The sequence below is a fragment of the Plecotus auritus genome (assembly GCF_963455305.1).
Source record: "Plecotus auritus genome assembly, chromosome: 9".
Taxonomy (NCBI): Eukaryota; Metazoa; Chordata; class Mammalia; order Chiroptera; family Vespertilionidae; genus Plecotus; species Plecotus auritus.
The window spans coordinates 22,212,613-22,236,187 of record NC_137783.1 but is presented as its reverse complement, the minus strand read 5'-3'; the positions used below and the strand labels follow the sequence as shown (position 1 = coordinate 22,236,187).

The 23,575-nt window shown below is 49.4% G+C and overlaps 2 protein-coding genes across 3 annotated transcripts; both read left to right on the top strand.

Annotated features, from left to right (window-relative positions):
• Nucleotides 1-292: 292 nt before the first annotated feature.
• Nucleotides 293-22,441, top strand: HOGA1 (4-hydroxy-2-oxoglutarate aldolase 1). 2 transcript variants are annotated; one of them, XM_080687908.1, is made up of 8 exons: nucleotides 293-866; nucleotides 10,615-10,743; nucleotides 10,940-11,067; nucleotides 11,531-11,665; nucleotides 11,885-11,981; nucleotides 13,650-13,783; nucleotides 20,960-21,126; nucleotides 21,661-21,887. In XM_080687908.1, exons 1-7 carry the CDS (start codon nucleotides 656-658, stop codon nucleotides 21,107-21,109), a joined length of 984 nt encoding a protein of 327 aa, XP_080544034.1. In that variant the 5' UTR covers nucleotides 293-655; the 3' UTR covers nucleotides 21,110-21,126; nucleotides 21,661-21,887. The 2 variants fall into 2 exon arrangements, with proteins under 2 accessions (XP_080544034.1, XP_080544033.1); XM_080687907.1 differs by having other exon boundaries at nucleotides 301-866; nucleotides 20,960-22,441.
• Nucleotides 4,815-5,501, top strand: LOC308257831 (uncharacterized protein C10orf62; the record flags this gene model as incomplete). The annotated part of the gene is made up of 1 exon (XM_080687909.1): nucleotides 4,815-5,501. The coding sequence occupies one exon, from the start codon at nucleotides 4,815-4,817 to the stop codon at nucleotides 5,499-5,501; it is 687 nt and encodes a 228-aa protein (XP_080544035.1).
• Nucleotides 22,442-23,575: the final 1,134 nt, after the last annotated feature.

The window sequence follows — 23,575 nt, the reverse complement described above, 5'->3', positions numbered from 1 at the left end:
CCCTTGAGCCAGCCCTTCCGCGTTTCCTCCTCTCCTTGCTTTCGCCCTGTCACCCCTCTTCCCAAGTCCCAGCATGGATCAGCTTCACCACGCACTCGTCCTAGACCACCCCTCCTTGTGACCGCTGTCCTGTGGGGCTGTGTGTGGCCAGCACAGGCCTGTCACATGGAGGAGTCTGGCTGGGAAGTGGGGCAGCTAAGGGATTGTGGATCACCCAGATCTGCCACGCCTCCCACAGGGCTCAGCCAATCGGCTACTCCGACCAACACGGAACTGCCAAGCAAAAGCTGGCGGGGCTCCTGGCTTTGAGCTGGAAATTGTGGGAGGAAGACTCGGGCCCCACTAGAAACACCCTTTAGTGTCGGGACCCCAGGAACCAGTCCTCCATCTGGCGAGCAACATTGGGTTGTGGCATTCCTCCAGGTGCTCCCCAGGAAGAGGAGGAACCTCTCCCTCCCGCCCCCGCCCTCCCCTCGGGGACCTATAGGCCTAGCCTTCGACCCTGGGGACACCCAGCCCAGCCTGCCCCAGGGCTGACAAGTCAGGGGCAGCAAATTTTTAACTAACACATTGATCATTAACAGGGGTCGGAAGGGGTCCAAACTTAGCCTCCCTTAGGGACAGAGACTAGCTGGGCCTGAGGCTTCCTGTGGAGATGCTGGGCCCCCGGGTCTGGTCCTCTGTGAGGCAGGGGCTGAGCAGGGGTTTGTCTAGGAATGTGGGGGGCCGGGCCTCAGGGGAGGGGAGGAAGGTGGACATCACAGGCATCTATCCCCCTCTGACCACCCCCTTCACCGCCACCTTGGAGGTGGACTATGGGAAACTGGAGGAGAATCTGCAGAAACTGGGCGCCTTCCCCTTCAAAGGTAAGTGGGCCTGTCCACTGTGGGGCCGGGGGAGGTGTGAAGGGCCTGGTCCCTTCAGCCAGAAGCCAGAGGGAGGCCCCCAGGTCTGTCACGCTGCTCGGGAGCAGCGCAGTGCCCGGGCTCATTTTACTAAGGGAGCGGGACAGACCGCACTGGTCTGCAGTCAGGTGGGCAGCCCCTGCCGGCCTGAGACCCTGACTGAGTCTCTGCTGCCTCAGCTCCCACAGCTGTAAACTGCTAAAGCGCCATCTTAGCTCGCAGCATTATCATGAGGATCAAACGAGATAATGGGTGTGAAAGTCCTTGTTAACCTGGCACTCTGTGCAGGTGTGAGGGCAGCCAGGCGTCCAGTGGCAGCCCAGCCAGCAGGCTCATCCCCCTCAAAGCCTTGTTTGCACTCTCTCTTCTGGGTAAAGCCTCCCTTGGCCAAATTAATTCCTGTTCTGGATTCTCTGCCTCACTTCCCCTATGCACATGGGTCTCCCCTCTCTGAGGCCAGGGACCAGGTTATATTAGTGCCAGTAGATGTACAACACAGCCACAAGCACAATGAATGAAGTTAGAAGTGGAAAAGTCCCCCCATCCTGCCCTGCCACCCCCATCCATAACTCATGACAGTTCCCTGAGGCAGTCCTCTCCATAGCCCCATTTCACAGATGGGAAGACGGGGCTCAGCATGACAGGGTCACTTGCCCAAAGTCACTTACTAGTACGTGGCTGAGCTGGGATTTGAACCCAGGTCCCACGGCACAGCCATGCTGAGTTTCACTCCACTGCACTGATTGCTGCGCTGCTAGGCCAGATGATTGCAGCAGTCTGGTCAGCACCAGCTTTGGGAAGGGAGTGGCTCCGACTGAGGCGGTGCGTGGAGCAATTAAGAACATGGACTCTAGTTTCCAATCACAGCTCTGCCGATTTGAAATTAGAGTAGTTATTACACTGTTACTGACGTAGCTGTGAGCTAGTCTCTCTAAACCTCGGTCCCCCATCTGACTCATGGGAGTAATAATGCCCATCTCATGGGACGGTAGGGGGGGAATACGAGAGAATGCAAGTGAAAGCATGCTGCAGTGGCAGAGCGATACATTGGAAGGTATTGAGTCCAAGGATAATGATCATTCAGAGGACAGCACGGACTGTGGGCAAAGCCGCTTTGGGACAGTGACTGCTGGCCTGACTGAGACCCCCCCATTCATGTCTTAGTCTGAGGTGACGTGATCCTTCCTTAGAGGACAATGAATGCCCTGTGGACGCCCACTTTGAGCTGTGACACAAACGCTAAGTAAATTTCTGCTGGGACTCAAGTCATGGGGCCCTGAAGGTCTGGGCGGAGGCCTGGTTCTCTTGAAGCAAAGTGAGAAGCTCCTTACATCTCTAAGAGGAGAGAAGGTTCTGCTTCACCTTCCAGGTTCAAGGACGCTTTAGCACAGGGGGTGGGAAGGGTGGGCTTTGCGTCTGATGTCTGCCAACCACACAGAGAATCACAGAGACCCCCAGGTTCTCTGAACCCTCCCCCTGACTCCTGCAGAGGGCAGGGCAGCGCCCAGGGGCATAGGCCCTGCATAGGTCCATCTCCCCTGCAACCCACCCAGGAGCCTGCTCCCACCTTCCCTCTTACCCCCAACACAAGGTGGGGGGAGGGGCAGTGGGCTGTGTGGAAAGAGCCCAGCATCTGGAGTTAGGAGACTGGGTAAGAATCCTGGTTCCACCAGTTAACAGCGACCTTGGAGAGTTTCCTCATTTTAGAATGGGAATTGAGCCACTGGGTTCAACGCGTTTCTCCCAAAGAGCTCAGATAGGAGGCCCTAGAGCAAGGAACATAGAACCACGGGGTCCTGTCACTGCTCCCAGGACACAGCCAGATGCCCAGGAAGGGAGCAGTGGGCCACTTTCACTGTGAAATCGGCGTTTCTCTTGCCTGATCCTGGCCCCGCTTTGCAGCTCAGCACTCAGCGGCAGAGGGGAGAACCATCACAGTTCTCATTGCCAGGCCCCCCTGCACCATGATGAAGGCCCCCCCAAAGTGGGGAGCCTGCCCTTGATGAATTGGTGAACAGCTAGGCAGGCGTCCTCTAACTATGGCCCGCGGGCCACATGCGGTCCGCCGAGGACATTTATCCGGCCCGCCGGGTGCCGCTGCCTGTCCTGCTTAGCAGCCGACTTGTCCCGGGCCCGCAGTGTGCATAGGAATTTGTTCATAGTTTTTTTTTTTAAACTATAGTCCGGCCCTCCAACGGTCTGAGGGACAGTGAACTGGCCCCCTGTTTAAACAGTTTGAGGACCCCTGAGCTAGAGATTGTTCTGGAAGGCATGGCCTGAAACCCTGTAGCTTTTTTTTTTTTTTTTAATAATTTTTTATTTTTCTATTACAGTTGACATACAAATTATATTAGTTGCAGGTGTTCACATAACTTACGAAATGATCATCCCAATAAATCTAATGCCCATCTGATACCATACATAGTTATTATACTATGATGGACTAGTGTAGCTCTTTATTTTTATGTTTTCGTTGTTAATTTGTACTGGTTATTTGAATGAAGAGTATTTTTTTAAAAATAAAAGTTATAACTAGAGACTGGAGGGTGGAGTTGTTGCTGAGGGGCCATTTGGTCCTGAACTCACTCCCCCAAACCACCTCAGAGATGAACTTTGAATTGTTATTTCCAAACGAGGTCATTGGACGACCACAGAGCTGCTCCAGCCAGACTGGGAGTTACCGTTCCCATAGAACTTTAAGCTTGTGTCTTCTTTCCTTAGTATGTGGACCAGACCATGTTTTCTTGTGATAAGATAGAATATTTTGGGGTGTATGAAAGCCATTACTGCATTAAATAAAATACTTTGTTTAAAAGATCACAATTTTTACAACCCTATTTTAACATTTCTTCACTAAAAAGAAATGTGTCAGCTGCCTCTGGGTGGAAAAATAGAGCGGACTAGACCCGTTTCCACCCGAGGCCCGGGATACAATTTGGGATTGTGGGCCAGGCTGTCCGTTGTCTGCACCTTTGGAGAGCCTGGCAGGCTGGCCCACCTGCTCACAACCTGTACTGTGCCCACTCACGGGGGTGGGGTCGGTGGTGGTGTTAGATTCTGGGTTTGCAGGTGCATCACTAAGGCAAGATGTAGCAGCCCCATCCTGGAATGGCCCCAGGGATCTGGGACCCAGTGACTTCTCTTGTCCTATCTGCTCTGCCTTCTCAGCCCTGCTGTCTTCCCTCCCCCATTTGTGACCTCATGTTATTCTAGAATGAGCTCCTTGCTGGACCCCTTTTCCTTCTGGACCCTGCTCCAAAGCGGGGCTGGGGGCTGCAAGTGGGGATGGAATGCTCTGGCAGCAGGTATGGGTCCTGGATGGAGAGAGATGCCGCCTCAGGTGGCCAGGAATGGATGCCAGCCTAACCAAGGGTGTCCTTCAACCACGAACAGCTTGATCTAGAAGCCTCTGCCTGCTGGGAACCACTGGATGGCAAGGGAGAGAAACCAAAGGCTGGAAGATAAGAAGGACTGAGTTGCAGAATGGGTCACAAGCAGAAGACAGAAGGGACTCAGAGTTGGGGAAGTTGCCCTTCCACTGACCTTGGGGATAGCCGTCAGGGTGGGAGACAGAACCTGGGCCTCAGACAATGCCTGCCGGAGTAGACATGAGGGATGCTGTAGCCTTTCCCCACCCCGCCCCCCCAACCAGTGAACCTCATAATGGGGTTCATTGCTGAGGCGGGAGGGGTATCCTAGGAAGGGTGCAGCGGTGGGCCTGCCTGCCAGACACCCACAGGGAGCCTGCCCTTTCAAGCATGAAACATACCATCTGGGCTCCCCCACTTCCAGTGCACTCTTAGCTCTGCCTGCCTGGCTAGGGTCCTGGAGAACTTCTTGGAGCTCATCCAGCAACCATCATGCAAGGTGGTGCTGGGGACTGTCCTCTTAATCGGAGGTGGAAGCCTCATGCTGTGGCTTCAGAGGAGGAGGAGGAGGAGGAGGAAGATAGCCTCTGTGTCTCCACAAGAGGAGCGTGAGCCACAAGAATGCCACAAAGCGCAGAATGAGAACTGGATCAAATCTCACTTTAGCCGCCTTTCCGAAGAGAAGCTGGCCCCCTGCAGCGCCACCGCCGCTGCCAGCAGCAGTATCACCGCCCCCCAGCCTGAGACTGTCAACAGAGAGGCCAGCACCACGGCTCGCATGGAGACCTCCACCTCAAGGGAGCCCTTCGCCAACAAGCAGAAGGCGCCTGGGTACTCAGTGGTCAGAGAGACCCACAAGGAGTCCTCATCCACAGATGAGGCTACGTGGGCCGCCGTGGCTGCTAGTACTAAGGAGCTCGACACCAAGGGTCGCCAACTGGCCAACTCCATGTTGCAGCGTGCCATGGTGTACCGGAACTCAGGCCACTTGGAGTCCAAGGACATCAACCAAGAGGAGCTGAAGGCCCTCCAGGAGGTGGAGATAAAGCTGAAAAGCAATTTCCTCACGCAGCGGGAAACCACTGTCGCTGGTATGAACCACACACACACCTTCCATGGCCATGGTCACCATGGCCACCAGGATCATCCAAGCCACCCAAACCACCACCAGAGCCACAGCGTGCCCAACCGCAGCCATCAGACCTATCACCCCTTTGAAGCCACCTAACCACGGATGGAGATGCCCCTTCCCCCAACAAGGCTGGCATACAATCACAGGCCTGTTTTCTCTCCTACGGGACAACCTTTGTGGCCCAGAGTGAGATGCTGTCATCCCAACCCCTTCTTCTTCAGGCCCCTAGAGGGGTTCTGGACCCCTTCAACTTCATGAGTGGAATCTGCCACAGAGGATGGCCCCTAATGGAGGAAGAGCTGGGAGGGAGCAAAGCAGCTGAAACAGGCTCAAACAGGTTCCTGTAGACCCACTGAGAGAAGACAGATGAGGCAGATCCCAGGAGCAGCTGAGAGCTACACTGCTGCCACATGCCTGAGCCAATAAAGCCTTGCACCCCCTCACTCTGAGTCTGGGGGCTCTGTAGCCAGCCTCAGGGCTGGGCAGGAATGGGGGGTGTTCCTTCTCCCACACCCCTTTTGGTGTGGGCTATTTTGCTGAATTGATTTGAGACACCATAAATGGCTTCCCAGGTCTCAGGCTCTGGGGATGGGATAGCTCCAGGGGGCTTCCCACCCACCAGCCTGCTATTGTCAGGGAAAGAGGAAGAAGTCAAGAATTGGGGGGAAGGAGGTGAGATAGACTTCTGGAAGAAGTAAGTAATCAGGGTGGGCTATAGCCCCTGTCCTCTTGGTGCCATCCTCAGCTGGTCTATGGCCTCTCCAATCATGTGGCATCCCTGCTGCAGTCCTCCTGCCCACCTGCTCCCTGCACCCACAGGGATCTGTGTAGTGCCTGCCCCCTCCCCCGCCCAACACACCCTTAGAGCTACTGTGCTGTATATTCTCTCTCCTTATTTATATTAGCACTAGAGGCCCGGTGCACGAAATTCGTGCACAGGGGGGGTGGGGGGAGAAGCTGGGGGTGATGGTCCCCTAAGCCCAGCCTGCACCCTCTCCAATCTGGGACCCCTCAGGGGATGTCCGACTGCCGGTTTAGATCCCTCTCTAGGGATCTAGGACCAGACCCATACCCACAATCCAGGACCGCTGGCTCCTAATTGCTCACCTGCCTGCCTGCCTGACCACCCCTAACTGCCCCCCCTGCCAGCCTAGTCACCCCTAACTGCCCCCCCCACCAGCCTGGTTGCCCCTTACTGCACCCCCCCTGCCAGCCTGGTTGCCCCCAACTGCCCCCCCTGCTGGCCTGTTCGCCCCACGCAGCCTGCTGTTCAGTCGTTTGGTCATCCCTCACTACCCCCCCTGCTGGCCTGGTCGCCCCACTCAGCCCGCTGTTCAGTCGTTTGGTCGTCCCTCACTAACCCCCCTGCCAGCCTTGTCGTCCCACGCAGCCTGTGTTTGGTCGTCCATCCGGTTGTTTCGGTCATGACAGCCCCTGGCTTTTTATATATTAGGATTGCCGGGGCTGGGCTTGCTGCTGCTGCTAGTACTACTACTACCAACAGCTCCCTCTTTTTGAGGTTTTGTTTGTTTGTTTTTAGTGTACGCCACGTTCTGTGTTGTTAATGGCACAGACCCATGAGGAAGATATTACATTCTCTCCATTTTGCAGATGAGCATCTGAGGCCCAGAGGTGTAATTTGCCTGAGGTGACTGAGACTGTGATGTCACTGGGGTTAGAGCTCTGCTTCAGCTGACTCTGAAGCCCAGACCCAGACCCACTGCCCTGTTCTAAGGCCAGTCCCATGCCCACCATCCCCAGATGAGTCCAGAGTTAGGAGTCTTTGAATATTTTTGACATTACTAGTAAGTGACTTTATATATATGCTGAGACACATCAGGCCTGAAATTGCACATCTAGCCAAGTAGGAGGGGGCTCCTGGGGCAGCAGCTCACAGATTTCAAAAGGCTTTTATTGTACATTTTCTTCTTTGGGCCTTTAGGACAGCCCTGTACGGTTAGGAGTGAAATGATTTTATTGTCATCCCATAGAAAGGAAACGGGGACTCAGAGGCGTGATGTGACTGGCTCAATAGCCAGAGGTGACTTGGGTCCAGTGCTTCCTTGACTCTACCACACTCCCTCTCCCCAGCCTGGCATTTCTTCTGTCTTGGGAGTTAAGACTGGGTCAGATGCTCCCTTAAATGACACAAGGGAGAGGCCACTAGGAGTCTTTAAAATATATATATGCACGAAATTTGTGCTAGGGTCCCGGCCCTGGCAGCCCCGACTTCACCCAGAAGGGCATCTGGAAGGGCATTTGGCTGTTGGGTCTAATTAGCATATTACGCTTTAGAAGTCGGGGCTGCGAGGGCCGGGACCCTTGCACAAATTTCGTGCATTGGGCCTCTAGTGTGTGTGTGTGTGTGTGTGTGTGTGTGTGTGTGTGTGTGTGTGTATTTTTTAATTGATTTCAGAGAGGAGGGGAAAGGGAAAGAGAGAGAGAAACTTCGGTGATGTCAGCTGCCTCCTGCACACCCCTTACTGGGGATCGAGCCCGCAATCCAGGTTTGTGCCCTGACCAGGAATTGAACTGTGACCTGCTGGTTCATAGGTCGATGCTCAGCTGCTTAGCCATGCCAGCAGGCCACTAGGAGTCTTGAGCACAGGGTCCTCTTTTACCCTCAGAGTGGGTCTCTCACTGCTCTTGAGGCAGGTCCACCAGTGGGGCCCAGGGGCCTCTGGAACTGACCACCAGAATGAAGGGGGACTTGGGAATGAGTAGCTATGGCTGAAGAAGTAGCTGGAGAAAGATCCCATCTTGGCCCCCTTCAAGGAGGGGTGGCAGGCACGGTTGGGAAGGGAGATATTCTTCCATTTGAATAGAGGGAGTGGCAAAGACTTCATCTCTAAGTCTTTGATCTCTAAATCAGAGGGTGCTGGTCCAATCCTGACTGGACTGGAGCCTTCCTCCAAGGTTGGCAGCTCTACAAATGGGGATGGCCCACTGGGAAAGCACAGAGCCTTATGTCGCAAGAGGCTCCTACCATCGGCTTCCAGCCTGATGCGGAGGAATAGCTCCTAGGGAGGCAATGCAACAGACGCCAAAAGCTATTTGCCTCAAGATGTTCCCTGTAATGTTAGCAAGGCAAAAACCTGAAGAGAAGTATCCAGTGAGCTAGCCTGGCAACTTGCAGAGTGGAGTCTAAGGGTGTCGTGAGCAGCATGGAAAGGTTTGTGGTGCAACTGCCTCTACATCACACTGTGTCCCTTGAAGGATGGATGACTCACAGGAACACTCTCTCTTGGTCCCAGTGCCAGGAAACTCTGTGTTTCCCCAGAGCGGCCGCCTTGCTTTTATCTTGAGCTCTACATATCTGTCAGCTGACCATGTTTCCCTTTTAGCTCTGACAGTCGGGAAGCTCCAAATCAAATTCATGACCCATCACTCACAAGTGTGTGACAGGGGTTTGGAAATCAATATCGTTCCTGGCTTTATTTTCTTTCCTTTCTCCCAAACACTTGAATTTATTAATGATCTTGTATTTTATGCTGTTTGTCAACTATTGAAGAAAAATATTTTTGGAATGGAATGGGGTAGAGAGGAGAAAGAAGAGGAAAGAGAAAGTTAAAAAGAAAAAGGGAAGAAATGGTTTTAGTAACATTCCTTTCAGATTTAGCTGAATAGCAGCAATTCTGCTGGTCTCTCATGGATATAAAAGGGTTGACACCTTTAGCTGGTCATATTAGAAACCATTCCAGTGATGGATAAAATAGGAAAATGAAAAAGAAAAGAATGAGATGTCACTTTTCACCTAGAAAATTGGCAAAAATTCATGCTGACAACCCCGTGTTGGCCTGGACCAGGCCTGACAGACTCTTCTTTATGCTGATGGATGTGACCTGGATAACCAGAGAGTATGGCATGTGCAGGTGTGCAATTTGTTAATTACACACCTAAGTAAACTGTAGGGAATCCCTTAGACATGGGCACAGAAGACTTTACAGAAAATGTTTGCTTTAGCTCTGCTAGCAAAAATAAGGAAACGTTCTCAATGTCCAAAGGACCCTAGCCAGTTTGGCTCAGGGGATAGAGTGTCAACCTGTGGACTGAAGGGTCGGTCCCAGGTTCTCTCTCTGTCTCTGCTCCACCCTTTCACTCTCTCTAAAAAAATCAATGGAAAATATCCTCAGGTGAGGATTAACAAAATATTAAAATTAAATTTGAAAATGTCCTCAAAGGGAGAATGGAACGTAAATTGTGGGCCCTAGCCAGGTAGCTCAGCTGGTAGGTAGCTCAGTTGGTTAGAGCATCATCCTGATATGCCAAGCTTGTGGGCTCCATTCCTGATCACATACAAGAATCAATCAATGAATGCATAAGTGAAACAACAAATCGATGTCTTTCTCTCTTTCTTTCTCTCAAAATCAATTTTTTAAAAAGTAAATTGTGGTCTAAGCTCACAATAGAATATTATATGACTAAAGGCCCGTTGCACGGGATTTGTGCACTGGTGGGGGGCATGGCCTGCAGGGATCGGCCTGCTATGGAAGCACCGCTCATCCCGGTCAGCTGAGCGGCTGTGGACCCGCCCTCTGAGCGGCTTCTCCTGCTGTGGGAGCGCACTAACCACCAGGGCAGCTCCTACGTTGAGTGTCTGCCCCCTGGTGGTCAGTGCACATCATAGCGACTGACCAACCAGTCGTTCTGGTCATTCCACCATTTGGTCACTGGGCTTTTATTATAGAGGATAATGAATATGACTGAATCATAGCTACATGTCCTGCTACGGACACAATGTTGGGCAAAAATGGCAAACTGTGGAAGATACAAAGTTTGACTTTATTCTATAAAGTTTAAAGTGTCAGAACCCATATTATATCTTATTTATGGGTCCAAGTATATGTCTGAAGGGTATAAAGACATGAATGGGAACAATAACACCTGAGTCAGGTCAGCAAGAGGAGGAAGAGGAAGGTGACCAGGGGTGGGTTGCCATGGGTACTGAATACACATATGGGAATTATGTTATTATCTATTCTTTGGGGTATGGCTAAAACAGTTTATTAAAACAAAGAAAAATGGTGTGAACACTGTTATTGCAACTGTTTAAAACATTCTGGCTGCATCAGAGCAAAGGTGGGAAGGAAATATGTGAAAAGCTATGGTTTCCAGGAGGTAGGAGCCTGGGCGAGTGTAACAGCAATGGCCCTGCTGTTCATAAGAGGATGGGAAGGTGTCTACTGATATGATGCGATCTTCCCCGCAGGCTTTGTGGTCCAGGGCTCCAATGGCGAATTCCCCTTCCTGACCAGCAGTGAGCGCCTGGAGGTGGTGAGCCGCGTGCGCCAGGCCATGCCCAAGGACAAGCTCCTGGTAGCTGGCTCTGGCTGCGAGTGTGAGGCCATAATGCCCTGGGCCCTGGGAGTCCCTGGGGGTGGGCGGCCAGGCTCCTCAGCCCCGGGGCTGGGTTCAGTCTACTTGTTTGTCTCTTCTGCACCCCTTGCTTGCCCAGGGTCCTAGCCCAGCCCTCTTCCTCCTCCTGCTCTCACCCTGCATGGTCCATAGGGAAGACCCCCTCTTTCCTCCTGCAGCTACTCAGGCCACGGTGGAGATGACGGTGAGCATGGCCCAGGTCGGGGCTGACGTCGCCATGGTGTTGACTCCTTGCTACTATCGTGGCCGCATGAGCAGCGCTGCCCTCATTCACCACTACACCAAGGTGGGTGTGAGGGGTGGGCATGGGGTGAGAGCTGGGACCAAGATGAAGCTGAATGAGGGGGGCACTCTGCCTGAGAAGAGGAGACAGAGAAGCTGGGCACAGAGTGGTGAGCCTACGTCCCATGAACGGCAGCACTGGGAAGGGGAGAAATGCCACCACGTGCCAGCTGTGTGACATTGTGTGACTGCCCTAACTGTGACGTCTGTTTCCTTCCTTCTCAAACAGGAGGAATAAAGGTACTTCTTCATAGTGCTGTGAAGACTAAATTATATCAAAACATAAAGCACTTGGGACGGTGCTTGGCACATTGAAAGCACTCACTGACTATCCACTGTTACTGCTTTCAAGCAGGGCAATGTGGCACTGTGACTTCTGGTCCCGGAGGTGGGCCTGTCCAGGGTGCCCTGGCCCGGACCTGTTGGGTCCGGGAGCTGCCCTCTCCCCTCTTCTCTGCGTCCCTCAGGTCGCTGACCTCTCTCCAGTTCCTGTGGTGCTGTACAATGTCCCAGCCAACACGGGGCTAGACCTGCCTGTGGACGCGGTGGTCACACTTTCCCAGCACCCGAATATCATTGGCATCAAGGACAGCGGCGGTGATGTGAGTGGCAGCAGCTCCTGGCTGGGGCACCACCCACTTCTCTCGCTACCATCTGTAGGGCAGTTCTGGGACCTGCCTCAGTTTGGGTCCTCTCTGTCCTGTGGGATCTTCGGAGTGGGGTGGTGGAGGGGAGGCTCTCATTCGCCCACAGTGGCCCAGCCCCCACCCAGGCTAGCCTGAGGCTCTGGGCTCCACTCACAGTGGGCTTTGCTGTTGCAGGTGACCAGAATTGGGCTGATGATTCACAAGACCAGGAGGCAGGATTTCCAGGTGTTGGCTGGATCGGCTGGCTTCCTGCTGGCCAGCTATGCCGTGGGTAGGCCTCCCGCTGCTCTCACACTGTGGGGGTGACCCAGACACACCCAGAAAGCTGGGGTCTGCTGGAAGAGACCATGAGTGCCAGGACTGGGTCTGCAGAGGGCCTTTGCCAGCTTGCTTGCTCTGTAACCTCAGAAGCTTAGCACGCTGCTTTGCTTGTCTGGACACTGGGTGCTTGTGAGTGACCTTGTTGGGCGGAGGAGGGTGGCCGTGTATAAACCCTGGCATATCGTTGGTATGCTTGCAATTTGCTTTAAGTCCCAAGCTCCATGCTTAGGAGGCAAACTTAGCTCCTGTAATCTCACAGAGGCCCTGGGGCTCTCCCCTTTCATCCGGAGTTGACTTTCCTCTTTCTCTGCTTCCAGCCTAGAATGAATGGTCAGACCTGCAGGGTTGGGCAGGGATCTTCAGCTGCCTGATCAGAGTCTATCCCAGTCTAGGATCCTAGGAATGTCACCATTAGACCAACTGTTCTTGTCTGTCTGGGGTCAAGGTCCTTGGGTTTTGAGCCGGAGGAGGGTGCCGGATGAGGGCGGGGGGGTGGGGAGAGGGGGCCGGCAGCATTTGCTCCTTCAGCTGACACAGATTTAAGTTATTTTTCCAAAGCTGCCAGGTCCTGTTCTCTCTGGTTTGTGCAGACTTTGGCTCACTGTCTAGGGTCCTTGCACATCCCTCTCTGCGTCTTTAAAGTACAGGGGAAGAAGGGGACTCCGTTATGCCTTGTTCCTGAGGATGGCGTAGATGGAAAAGGATCTGGAGGCCGGGATCTGAGCTGGAATCTCAGCTCTGCTGTTGACTCACTGAGTGTCTGTCAGTGGGCGAGGTACTCAGCCTCGCTGGGTTTGAGTTTCTACTCTGTAAAGCAGGGAGGTGTTGTGAGAGGTAGAGAGCACTGGCCCATGTCTGCCATAGTGCTTGGCACACAAGAGGGATTCAATAAATGGCAGCTACATAAACTTATTGGCAGTTGCCTACTCTCTCCAGTGTCCAAGCCCCTCTGCTCAGGGGCACTCCTACTTAGCCTTCGCGTCACACTCACAGGCTGGCAGGAGGGGCAGGGCCTCTGTGATTGCAGCCAGCCCATTTTCCTTGCCCCGATGAGAACCAAGAGGACCAGAGGGTCTATGACTTGTCCAGGTTTACGCAGCCAATGGGAGGAAATGCCCGGTGTCCTGTGTCCACAGCACTTTCCACTCCCCCACCCCACCCCCACCCCTGTTCCAAGCTGAATTCAGGATGGGGCGGCGGGGGGGGCGAGGGGGGGGCGGGCAGGGAGGGGACAAGATTTCAGAAGAGCAAAGACTTCCCATTCACCTCACCCCTTCCAGGACTGGTGAGTCAGGGGGCCAGTAGAGGAGTGTGGAGGTGCCAACTGGCAGGTGGAACTTTACTTTTTTTGGGGGGTGGGGGGTGCAGGGAAGGAACTGCCCTTGAGTTAGCCTTCAATCTCTGTTCCCTGACTCTCAGCCTGTGGGGTTCTACTTCGTTGAATATGCTGGCAGTCTTCTCTCTGTGCTCTGTGGACTCACGGAGCGTGCCTTTGACATGGCCAACCAGTGGCATAGAAATCCACATCCTAGCTCCTAACAAAGAGGTACTGGGCCAGGGTTTGGAATTCTCTGTGAGAAGAGGCTCTGGCTGATGTTCTGCATCCTACTCTGGGCAGGAGCTGTGGGGGGCGTGTGTGCCCTGGCCAATGTCCTGGGGGCTCAGGTGTGCCAGCTGGAGCGACTCTGCCTCACAGGGCAATGGGAAGATGCCCAGAAGCTACAGCACCGCCTCATTGAGCCGAACACTGCGGTGAGCTCCCAGCCAATGGCAGCAAAGGGTTGGTGGGTGGGGAGGTGGTTCTATGTCCTCCTTATAACAGGATGCATGCAGGGCAGGCCCAGGGGTCCCCACTCAATCTCTTCCCTTTCAGAAAGTCCTTTTAGAAAACATCGCAGTGTGGGAACTCTTGTGCCTCCCCAGAAAATCTTGACTTCAGACAAAGTTGAGCCCTAACTTTAGTGTGCATTAGCATTCATTTAGAGATCTAGTTAAAACTGTAATTCTTTAGGTTCACGAATAGGCATTGAGGTAAGCATCCTGAGGGATTGTGACAGAAGTTGTCCTGGGACCTGACTTAGATGCACTACCTAGAGAAAGGGTCCGTGGGCCTTTATAAAGGGCCAGGTCCTAACAGAATGATTGAGAGTAGTAACAGAGAAGTTGGAACGCTGGAGGTATTTAGAGTTCTGCCTTCAAATAATCAGTTCTGCAGTCAGACCGTACACCCCAATTCTGTGCTGGGCAAGTCGAGAAGAGCCAAGACAGAAAGCCTGTCAATGCCAGACAACGCTGTGCAGAGCCATATGGAGTCCAAGGCAAAAAGAAAAATGTGTGTCCCTATAGGTAGGTAGGTAGGTAGGTAGGTAAGTAGATAGATAAATAGATAGATTTCAGAGAAAGGAGGAGAGAGGGAAAAAGAGATAGAAATATCAGTGATGAGAGAGAATCATTGATCAGCTGCCTCCTGCACATCCCCTACTGGGGATTGAGCCTGAAACCCAGGCCCCTAACTGGGAATTGAACGGTGACCTCCTGGTTCATGGGTCCATGCTCAACCACGGAGCCACACCAGCTGGGCTTTATGTCTATTTTAACTTAAACTTATAATACAGGGAACCACTACCCAGCTTTCCCTAGTGGGAACAATATCACAACCAGGATTTTGATACTGATATAGTCAAGATATAGAATATTTCCATCACCACAAAGATCCCTCACGTTCCACTTTTAGAACCACATATACTGACCTCCTCCCCCTACCCTCTCTGTAACCTATGGCAACCACAGATATGTTTACCAATTTTTAAATTTTGTCAGTTCAAGACTGTTATATAAATGAAATAATCTAGTCTATAACCTTTTGAGATTGGCTTTTTCACTCAGAATCTTTTTCTGGAGATTCATCCAGGTGTTGAACGTATCAATAAGATGGTTTCTTTTTCTTGATGAGTAATATTTCATGATATGGCCACACCACAACTTGTTTAACCATTCACTGTTGAATGACAGCTAGGTGTTCCCAGTTTGGGCTATTCAAATCTTCTATGAATATGCATGTACATGTCTTTGTGTGACCATAAGTTTTCATTTTCCTAGGACAGATACACAGTTGCTGAGTGATATGATGGTTGCATGTTTAATTTTTATTTTAAGAAACTGCCACACTCTTTTTCAGAGTGGCTGTACCATTTTACATTTATATCGGTGTAAGTGTATGAGTGATCCAACTTCTCTGCATCCTCACCAGAATTTGATCTTGTGACTGTCTTTTATTTTAGCCATTCTCATAGGTGTGTAGTGATATTTCATTGTGGTTTTAGCTTGCCTGTCTCTACGGCTGACACTATAGAACATCTTTCCATGTATATATTTACCATCTGGATATGCTCTTAGAAGAAATGTCAGTTTATGTTGCTTGACCATTTTCTAATTGGATTATTTGGTTTTTGCCTGTTGGTTTTGGAAGTTTATTATATCTCCTAGATGCTAATCCTTTTTGAAATATGTGATTTGCAAATATTTTCTCCCAATATGTAGCTTGTCTTGTCATTCTCTTTAAATGTCTTTTGAAGAGCAAACGTTTTTTATTTTGATAATGTCCAGTTTATTAATACTTTCTTTTATGTTTAGCTTTTGATGTTCAGTCTAAGAGAGCTATTTGTCTACCACCAAATGGTGAAGATTTTCTCCTAAAATTATATAATTTTACATTTTATAAGTTTGTGACCCATTTTGAGTGGATTTTGTGTAAAGTGGGATACTTAGATTGAGGTTCTCTTTTTTTGCTTATAGATATCCACTTGTGGCAGCAGCATTTGTTGAAAAGGTGATTTTCCTCCATTGAGTCACTTTTGCACCTTTGTCAGACATCAGTTGGGTATATTTGTGTGGGTCTATTTCTAGGTTCTCTATTCTTTCCATTGATCTACCCCTCTGCAATATCATATAGCCTTTATTATTGTAGTATATCATAAATCTTAAAATCAGGTAGACTGATTCTCCCCATTTCATTTTTCAACAGTTTTAGGTCGAATTCCTTTGCCTTTCCATAGAAATTTTAGAATAATCCTGTATAATAAAAGGGTAATATGCAAATTGACCCTAATGGTGGAATGACCGGCTGCTATGACACACACTGACCACCAGGGGGAAGATGCTCAACCCAGGAGCTGCCCCCTGGTGGTCAGTGCATTTCCACGGGGGAGCACCACTCAGTCAGAAGCCAGCTCAAGGCTGGTCAGCACAGCGGGTGGCGGGAGCCTCTCCTGCCTCCGTGGCAGCACTAAGGATGTCCGACTTACAGCTTAGGCCCACACCCCGCAGGAAGCTAAGCTGTTAGTCGGACATCCCCCGAGGGCTCCCGGACTGCAAGAGGGTGCAAGTCCTGGCTGAGGGACCCTCCCACCCCCGAGTGCATGAATTTTCATGCACCAGACCTCTAGTCTTGTCTATATCTACAAATACTCTTGCTGGGATTTTGATAGGAACCTGTATACCAATTTGGGTACAATTGACATTTTTACTATGTTTTCTCCAAAACTTTGGATGTGATATGTCTCTCTATCTGTGTAGACTTCCTTTGATTTATTTCATCAGCATTTTGTAATTTTTAGCAAACAAATCCTATACAAGTTTTGAGAGATTTACACTCAAGTGACTTATATTTTTGAATGATTATAAATGGTATTATATATTTTTTTGTTGTTGTTAATCCTCACCTGAGGAACTATTTGCCTACCACCAAATTGTGAAGATTTTCTCCTATTTTTTTCCCCTAAAATTGTATTGTTTTACACTTTTTCCATTGCTTTTTAGAGAAATTGGAAGGGAAGGGGGGGGGGGAGAGAGAGAGAGAGAGAGAGAGAGAGAGAGAGAAAGAAAGAGAAAGAGAAAGAGAGACATCATTGTGAGAGAGCCACATCAATTGATTGCCTCCTACACGAGCCCCGACCAGGACCAGGGGATCGAACCTGCAACCCAGGTACGTGCCCTTGACCAGGAATCAAACCCCAGGACCTTTGGGTGCACAGGCCAATGCTCAAATCACTGAGCCACACCGGCTAGGGCTGGTATTATATTTTTAATTTCACTATTCATGTGTTCATTGTTAGCATATAGAAACACAATTGATATTTGTATGTTTATCTTGTATCTTATGACTTTGCTGAACTCACTTATTAGTTCTAGGACTTTTTTTTTCAGTAGATTCCTTGGGATTTTCTACACAGATAATCATATCATCTACAAATAGGGGAAGTTTTATTTCTTCCTTCTGATCTGTATATCTTTTAGTTCCTTTTTTCCCTATTGCACTGACAAGAACTTCCTGCACAATGTTGAATAAGGGTGGTGACAGTGGACATCCTTGCCTTGTTCCTGATCTTAAGGGAAAATATTCAGCCTTTACCATTAAGTATAATGTTAGTTGTAGGTTTCTATAGATGTTCTTTACCAAGGTGAGGAAGTTCCCCCTCTTTTCTAGTTTTCAGAGAATTTTAAAAATCATTAATGGGTGTTGAATTTTGTCAAATGTTTTTCTACATTGATTGATATGGTCATGTGATTTTTTTCTTTTTTATCCTGTTAATATGTATTATATTAATAATTGCCAAATATCAAGCCAGACTTGCATCCCTAGAATAGACCCCACATAGTCATGGTGTATAACTCTTTTTATATATTGCTAAATCCCATTTGCTAATATTTTATTAAGGATTTTTCTGCCTATATTTATGGGGGATATTGGCATGTAGTTTTCTTTTCTCTCTCGCTCTCGCTCTCTCTCTCTTTGTACTGCTTTGTCTGACTCGGTATTAGGATAAAAAATATGGTAGCTTCATAAATCAATTGGAAAGTATTCTTTCCTCTTCAGTTTTCTGGAAGAGACTCTATATAGAATTACTATACAATCTTTTTTTACACAGTTTTTGGAATTCTCCAGTGATACCATCTAGGCCTGGAGGTGCTTTTGTGGGAGTTTTACATTTTTTTTCAGCTCTGCACTAGCTCTGCACTAGCTCTGCACTAGGCTTTTGCTGATACCAACTGGGCTGGGAAGGTGGGAGTGCCGCCTATTGCTCCCACGTGGCCTCCACTGACACCATGAGTGTATCTGTGGGTGTTGGCCTCCTTAAGGGTGGACAGTGGTGAAACTTGTGACTCCTCACTAGGCCTCTTCTGAGACCATCCTTTGGATGGGGAGGGACACTCCTGCTGAGTTGGGGGTAGAAGTTCTGGTTCCCTATTTACCCTTGCTGGCCGGGGTAAGGGTGGGGCCCACAGTTTTTTGTTAGTTTTTATGGGGTTTAGCCTGGAATAGAGTGGTTATTGTCTAAAAGTTTTCCATCTTGCTAGTCTGCTCCTTTCCTGGTCCTTGGCTAGGGAGAATGGCCTTTTGTTGGGGCTTTTTTGTCTTTGCCCATTGGCATTTCAGGGCTGCTGGCACCTTCAGCTCTAAGTCTGGGCCAGTTAACCCACCACTGTGTTGTTCCCAGTTGGTCTTCCTTCTCTCTACCTTTCAGACTCTTTTTTATGCTTGTTTTTATATAATGTCCAGGGTGTTGTTTTTTTTTCATTGTATTTATTGGGAAGCATAGGAAAAAGTACATCTATTCTATCTTCTTGAAAGTTGAAGCTTTAACTAGTTTTCTGCATGGTGATTTTTTTCACTCCCCCATAACATTAAAAGTATTGAAAAATTTTTAAGTAGGTATATTAAAGCTCACAGCATTCTTTAAGTTTTAAATATTTTATCAATACCAAAAACATAATTTGTTATAATTTTACTTCCCTGGCTTGAATGGAAGCAAACTTATCAAAACAATTTTCCCCAAAATCTACTTCAAGAAAAATATTAACAATGAAAAAATATACACAGAACAGCCCTGGCTGGTTCTGCTCAATGGTTAGAGCGTTGGCCCGCCCACTGCCTCACTTATGTTTACTTTGCCTCAGGCTACAATATGGCAGGGCATAGTTCTGTTGGATCCTGTCTTTACTTAAAACTTGGATACTTTACTCATTATGGATATTTTTGCATTGATTTTGAATTTTTTTTAATTGCATGAACTACTTACCTTGATGACTAAGCTTTTTGGTGCCCCTTTATGTTTTGCATCTAAGACAACAGTCCCAGACGGAGCTAGGCAATGTTTTTTGTTTGGGTAGAGTGGTGGGCAGGCTCCAGATCTCGCTCACAGTTTTATGTCTTTACCTCAAAGGGGCAGATTAACTCAGATTTGGAGAAAGGACAGCTGAGGAGGCAAGCATGAGTCTCCCTGGCTGTGAAGGTTCTCCTGGGATAGGAACTGCAGAAATGAGGGCCTTTCAGCTGAGCCCCATCCAGGGCACGGGCTGTACTATACATATTGGACTTTCCACTGAGGTTGGACCTCTGCTGTCCTGCTCCCATCCACCTGCAAGAGGGAAGGTCCCAGAACCTGTTTACCACTAGGACAGGAAGAGGACAAGCTTCTAGGGCTCTGGGGGTCTGGCCTTGTAGTGGCATTTTTCTCATTCAATTCTTCTGACATGAGGTAGGTGTTGCTATCACATCATTTTATAAATGAAGCCGCCTGGGCTGCCCCTTGGTAAGAGAGGATGCTTGCTGCCATCCAATGCTATGCATGCCATCCTGTCTTACCCTCAGGAATTCCTCCTCTGCCAGCTCTGGGCACACACTCAGGAATTCCTGGAACACCTTTCTGCTGCCTGGGCTATAGGCTCAGCCACCCCAAGAGCAGCTTGATGTCACCTTATTTCCTTGCCCTGCTCGAACACAATGTCCTTCCTAGCCTTCACACCCAGCCTCCTGCCCTGGCTATATTTAGGACTTTCCACTGTCTGCACACCAAAGTATTCAACCCTTTCTCACGGTCTGAAGAGGGGCAAATCAGAGATCTTCAGGCATCTATGGTGGGAGAAAGCTTTTCTCTAGGGTCCACTAGTCTCTAGTATTTCTGTGTCCACGCTCTCCCCTGCTCAGGTTTGGGTGGAAATGCCCGGGTTGTTAGAACACCACGGCTGGCTGGGGCCAGGCCTGGGAAGAGGCTTGCTAACGCCTACTGGCCTCTAGTGGTGAATAGTTATTAGTCAACCTCTCATCAGGCTGCCAACCTTTTTACCCCCGAACAACTTTTTTTTTACTTGTCCTTAAGCCCATACTTCTAAGGTTTTTTTCCTTACGTCCAAATAAAACTTTATTAAGTAGTGATTACTTGCCTAGTTTTTAGGGAGTCAAAGATTCATCTAACATTTCTGATCAGCATGAAATAACCAGTTGCTATGCTAAAAGCACAGAAACTTGATGCATCGTTTTCTGTAAAACTCCATGCATAATTTTAAATTGACAAGAGCCTTAAGTCCCTCATGACAATGGAAAAGATTTTAGAGATCATGTCCCGCCCTCTCATTTTTTAGACAAGAGAACTTGCTCAGAGCTACTAAGTTAATGATACAAGGTTATACAGTGAAACGTCTTTGGACAAAGATCCGTTATGCTTCCTGTGAGAGCATTTAGGGTTGGGTCAGGGAGGACCCTGCTGCAGGGCCAGCAGAGGTTTGGGCTGTGCCTGACTTCCTCGGCCTGCTGTGCTCTGGGTCAGGTTCCAGGGACCTTTGCTGTGGGCCGGTCATATTCTAGCGCCCAGACCCACAGCATCGCTTTCTCTCCTCCCCACGGGGTGGATTTTTCTCCTAAAACCAAGGGAGGCGTCTCCCTGTCTTCATTTGAGGTTTTGGCTTTGTGCTCTCTACTGCCGGCCTGTCTTGCGGTCTCTCAGTCTGGATTCCCAATCCACCCTGGTATCATAGATTTGATGGAGGAGAAGGGTAGAAACCCCAACTTTCTAAGAGTGACACATGTCTGGGTCCGGGGCATATTGTGTAGAAATCCCGCAGTCTCTTCTAACAGGCCCTACTTCTCAGGTGACTCGGCGCTTCGGGATCCCGGGGCTGAAGAAAGCCATGGACTGGCTTGGCTACTACGGAGGCCCCTGCCGGGCCCCCTTGCAGGAGCTGAGCCCTGATGAGGAGGAGGAGCTGCGCCTGGATTTCACCAACAATGGCTGGCTCTGAGGGCAAAGAGGAGACAGGTGGGAGCCCATCTCAGCTCCTGACTTGTACTCGCAGCCCAAAGAGAAACACGGGGACAAGAGGGTTCATGGCTCTTTTTCCTACTTCAGTCCTTCAGGTGCCTCTTACCAGGTGCTATGCATGCTCATTTCCTATTCTCACAGCCCCACAACTTTTTGAATTTGCATCCTAAACTCTGGGTCTCTGGAGACCTTCAGTCTGGGCAGGAGCCATTGCTTGCTTGGCTCTCTACCGTGGTTTCCTATGCCCCCAAGACACGTGAGCCAGGAGCCAGAGGGGAAGCGCAGGGCAGCTGGGCACAGGAGGGCTATGTGTCTGAAGGAAGGACGACTTAGATTTGGAGATACGCACCTGACTCTAGCACATGCAGGGGAAGCCAGGGCCACTCTAAGAGCCCAAGTTCTGACTCTTTCCAGGGGACCTGATCAGAAAAATGTCACTTGCCTTTGAAAGCCCTCCCACCACAAGATGCATTCCAGCCACAGTGCCCTTTCCACAGTCCATTTTGATTCATCTCATATTCTTGTCTCTAGCTTTGTTCTCAACTGTCAAGTGCACAGAGAACAGCCCAGAATTGGTAAATAATGACACCTAGTGGGGAAGTGTTACATTCTAGAGGACTACTGTCGTCATCACAGGTCTGAACCATTCGGGAGGGGGCTTGGCCTGAGACAGGACCATCCTCTTGCCTATAGGCACTCTGCTTTCATTGTTAAAAATAATTACTTTGTTATTGTAATAAAGTGTAATAAGTTAAACTAGCGTGGCTATATAGCGATTGATACTGCACTGCTATGCAGTCCTTAGGTTTCCTGCCCAGATATCAAGAACCTACCTAGAGGCAATTTAGCTCTCAAGGTCTGCTTTTTCCCAGCTCTGAGAAAATACTAAGCAAACATAGGCATTAAATTAGTGACAACCTAGGCGCCGTGGTCGGCAAACTGCGGCTCGCGAGCCACATGCGGTTCTTTGGCCCCTTGAGTGTGGCTCTTCCACAAAATACCACGGCCTGGGCAAGTCTATTTTGAAGAAGTGGCATTAGAAGAAGTTTAAGTTTAAAAAATTTGGCTCTCAAAAGAAATTTCAATCGTTGTACTGTTGATATTTGGCTCTGTTGACTAATGAGTTTGCCGACCACTGACCTAGGGTAAGGCTTATTGCAGTTTTAAATGGGAGAGGTTAAAAGGTTCAACTGACATATTTAGAAACATTTAGCACATTAATCGGAAAGGCTGCTTTCTCCAAAATGTTTAACCTTCCTCATGATATCTGACAAGAGGCAGAAAACCTGATGTGATTTTTTTTTAATTACTCTGGTTTAAAAAAAAAAAAAAAGGTAAACGGATTTCTTGCTTAGGGCAAAGGCTAGGAGAGAATATAAAAAGTATCACTTTTCAACTAAACTGGGCATATGACTGGCACTGAAGCTTGGCGCTTAGCACCTGGACTCCTCACAGGCAACTTCTAGAAGATCAGAGCTCAGAGGAGAATCAGGTTCAGGGAAGGACCAAAAAGTTAGGGCTAGGGAGGCAGGTGCGTGTCCTGGTGAAGTGCCTGGCCCCTGGGCTTACACAGCCGGAGCTGAAGTTCTGGGATCTGCCCCTTAGTGTCTATAGGACCTTTGGAAACTACTTAACTGCCCTGAGCTTCCTCTGCAGCATGGGGATTGTAATAGCATCTTTCTCCAGGACTGTGTAAGAGCACACGTGTGAAAGGGTTGGTGTGGCAGGGAATGTGCAGAGAAAGGAAACCTAGGCAGGAGTGACTCGCCCAAGGTAACCCAGCAGGTGTGACAGTAACTGGTCTCAGGATGTGGGTACCGATGCTCAGGGAGAGGGGAGCACAGGGGAAGGTGCTTTGGAATCAGAAAGACCTGGAAACAAACCCTACCCAGTTCTGCCACTAGTTTGGACAACCCGAACCTGATTTTTAAAAAATTGAATTTATTGGGATGACATTGGTTAAACATGTCTGATTTTTTAAAAATGCTCCTACTATGCAGAGGGTTTTTTTAAAAAAATATTTTTATTGCTTTCAGAGAGGGAGAGGGAGAGAGAGATAGAAACATCAATGATGAGAATCATCTATCAGCTGCCTCCTGCATGCCCCCCACTGGGGAGTGAGCCCGCAACCCGAGCATGTGCCCTTGACTGGAATCAAACCCAGGACCCTTCAGTCCGCAGGCCAACGCTCTACCCACTAAGCCAAACCAGCTAGGGCTGTGCAGAGATTTTGATAATCAGATGATATATGTAGTAAAGAGTGCAATGTCAGTTCCAAGCCCCCATCTGTGACTAATATTTATTTTTAAATATTTTATTGACTTTTAGAGAGAGAGGAAGGGAGAGGGAGAGAGAAACATCGATATGAGAGTGAAACATCAATTGTTTCTACATGGCTCCGCACTGGGGATCGAGCCCAAAACCCCGGCATGTGCCCTGACTGGGA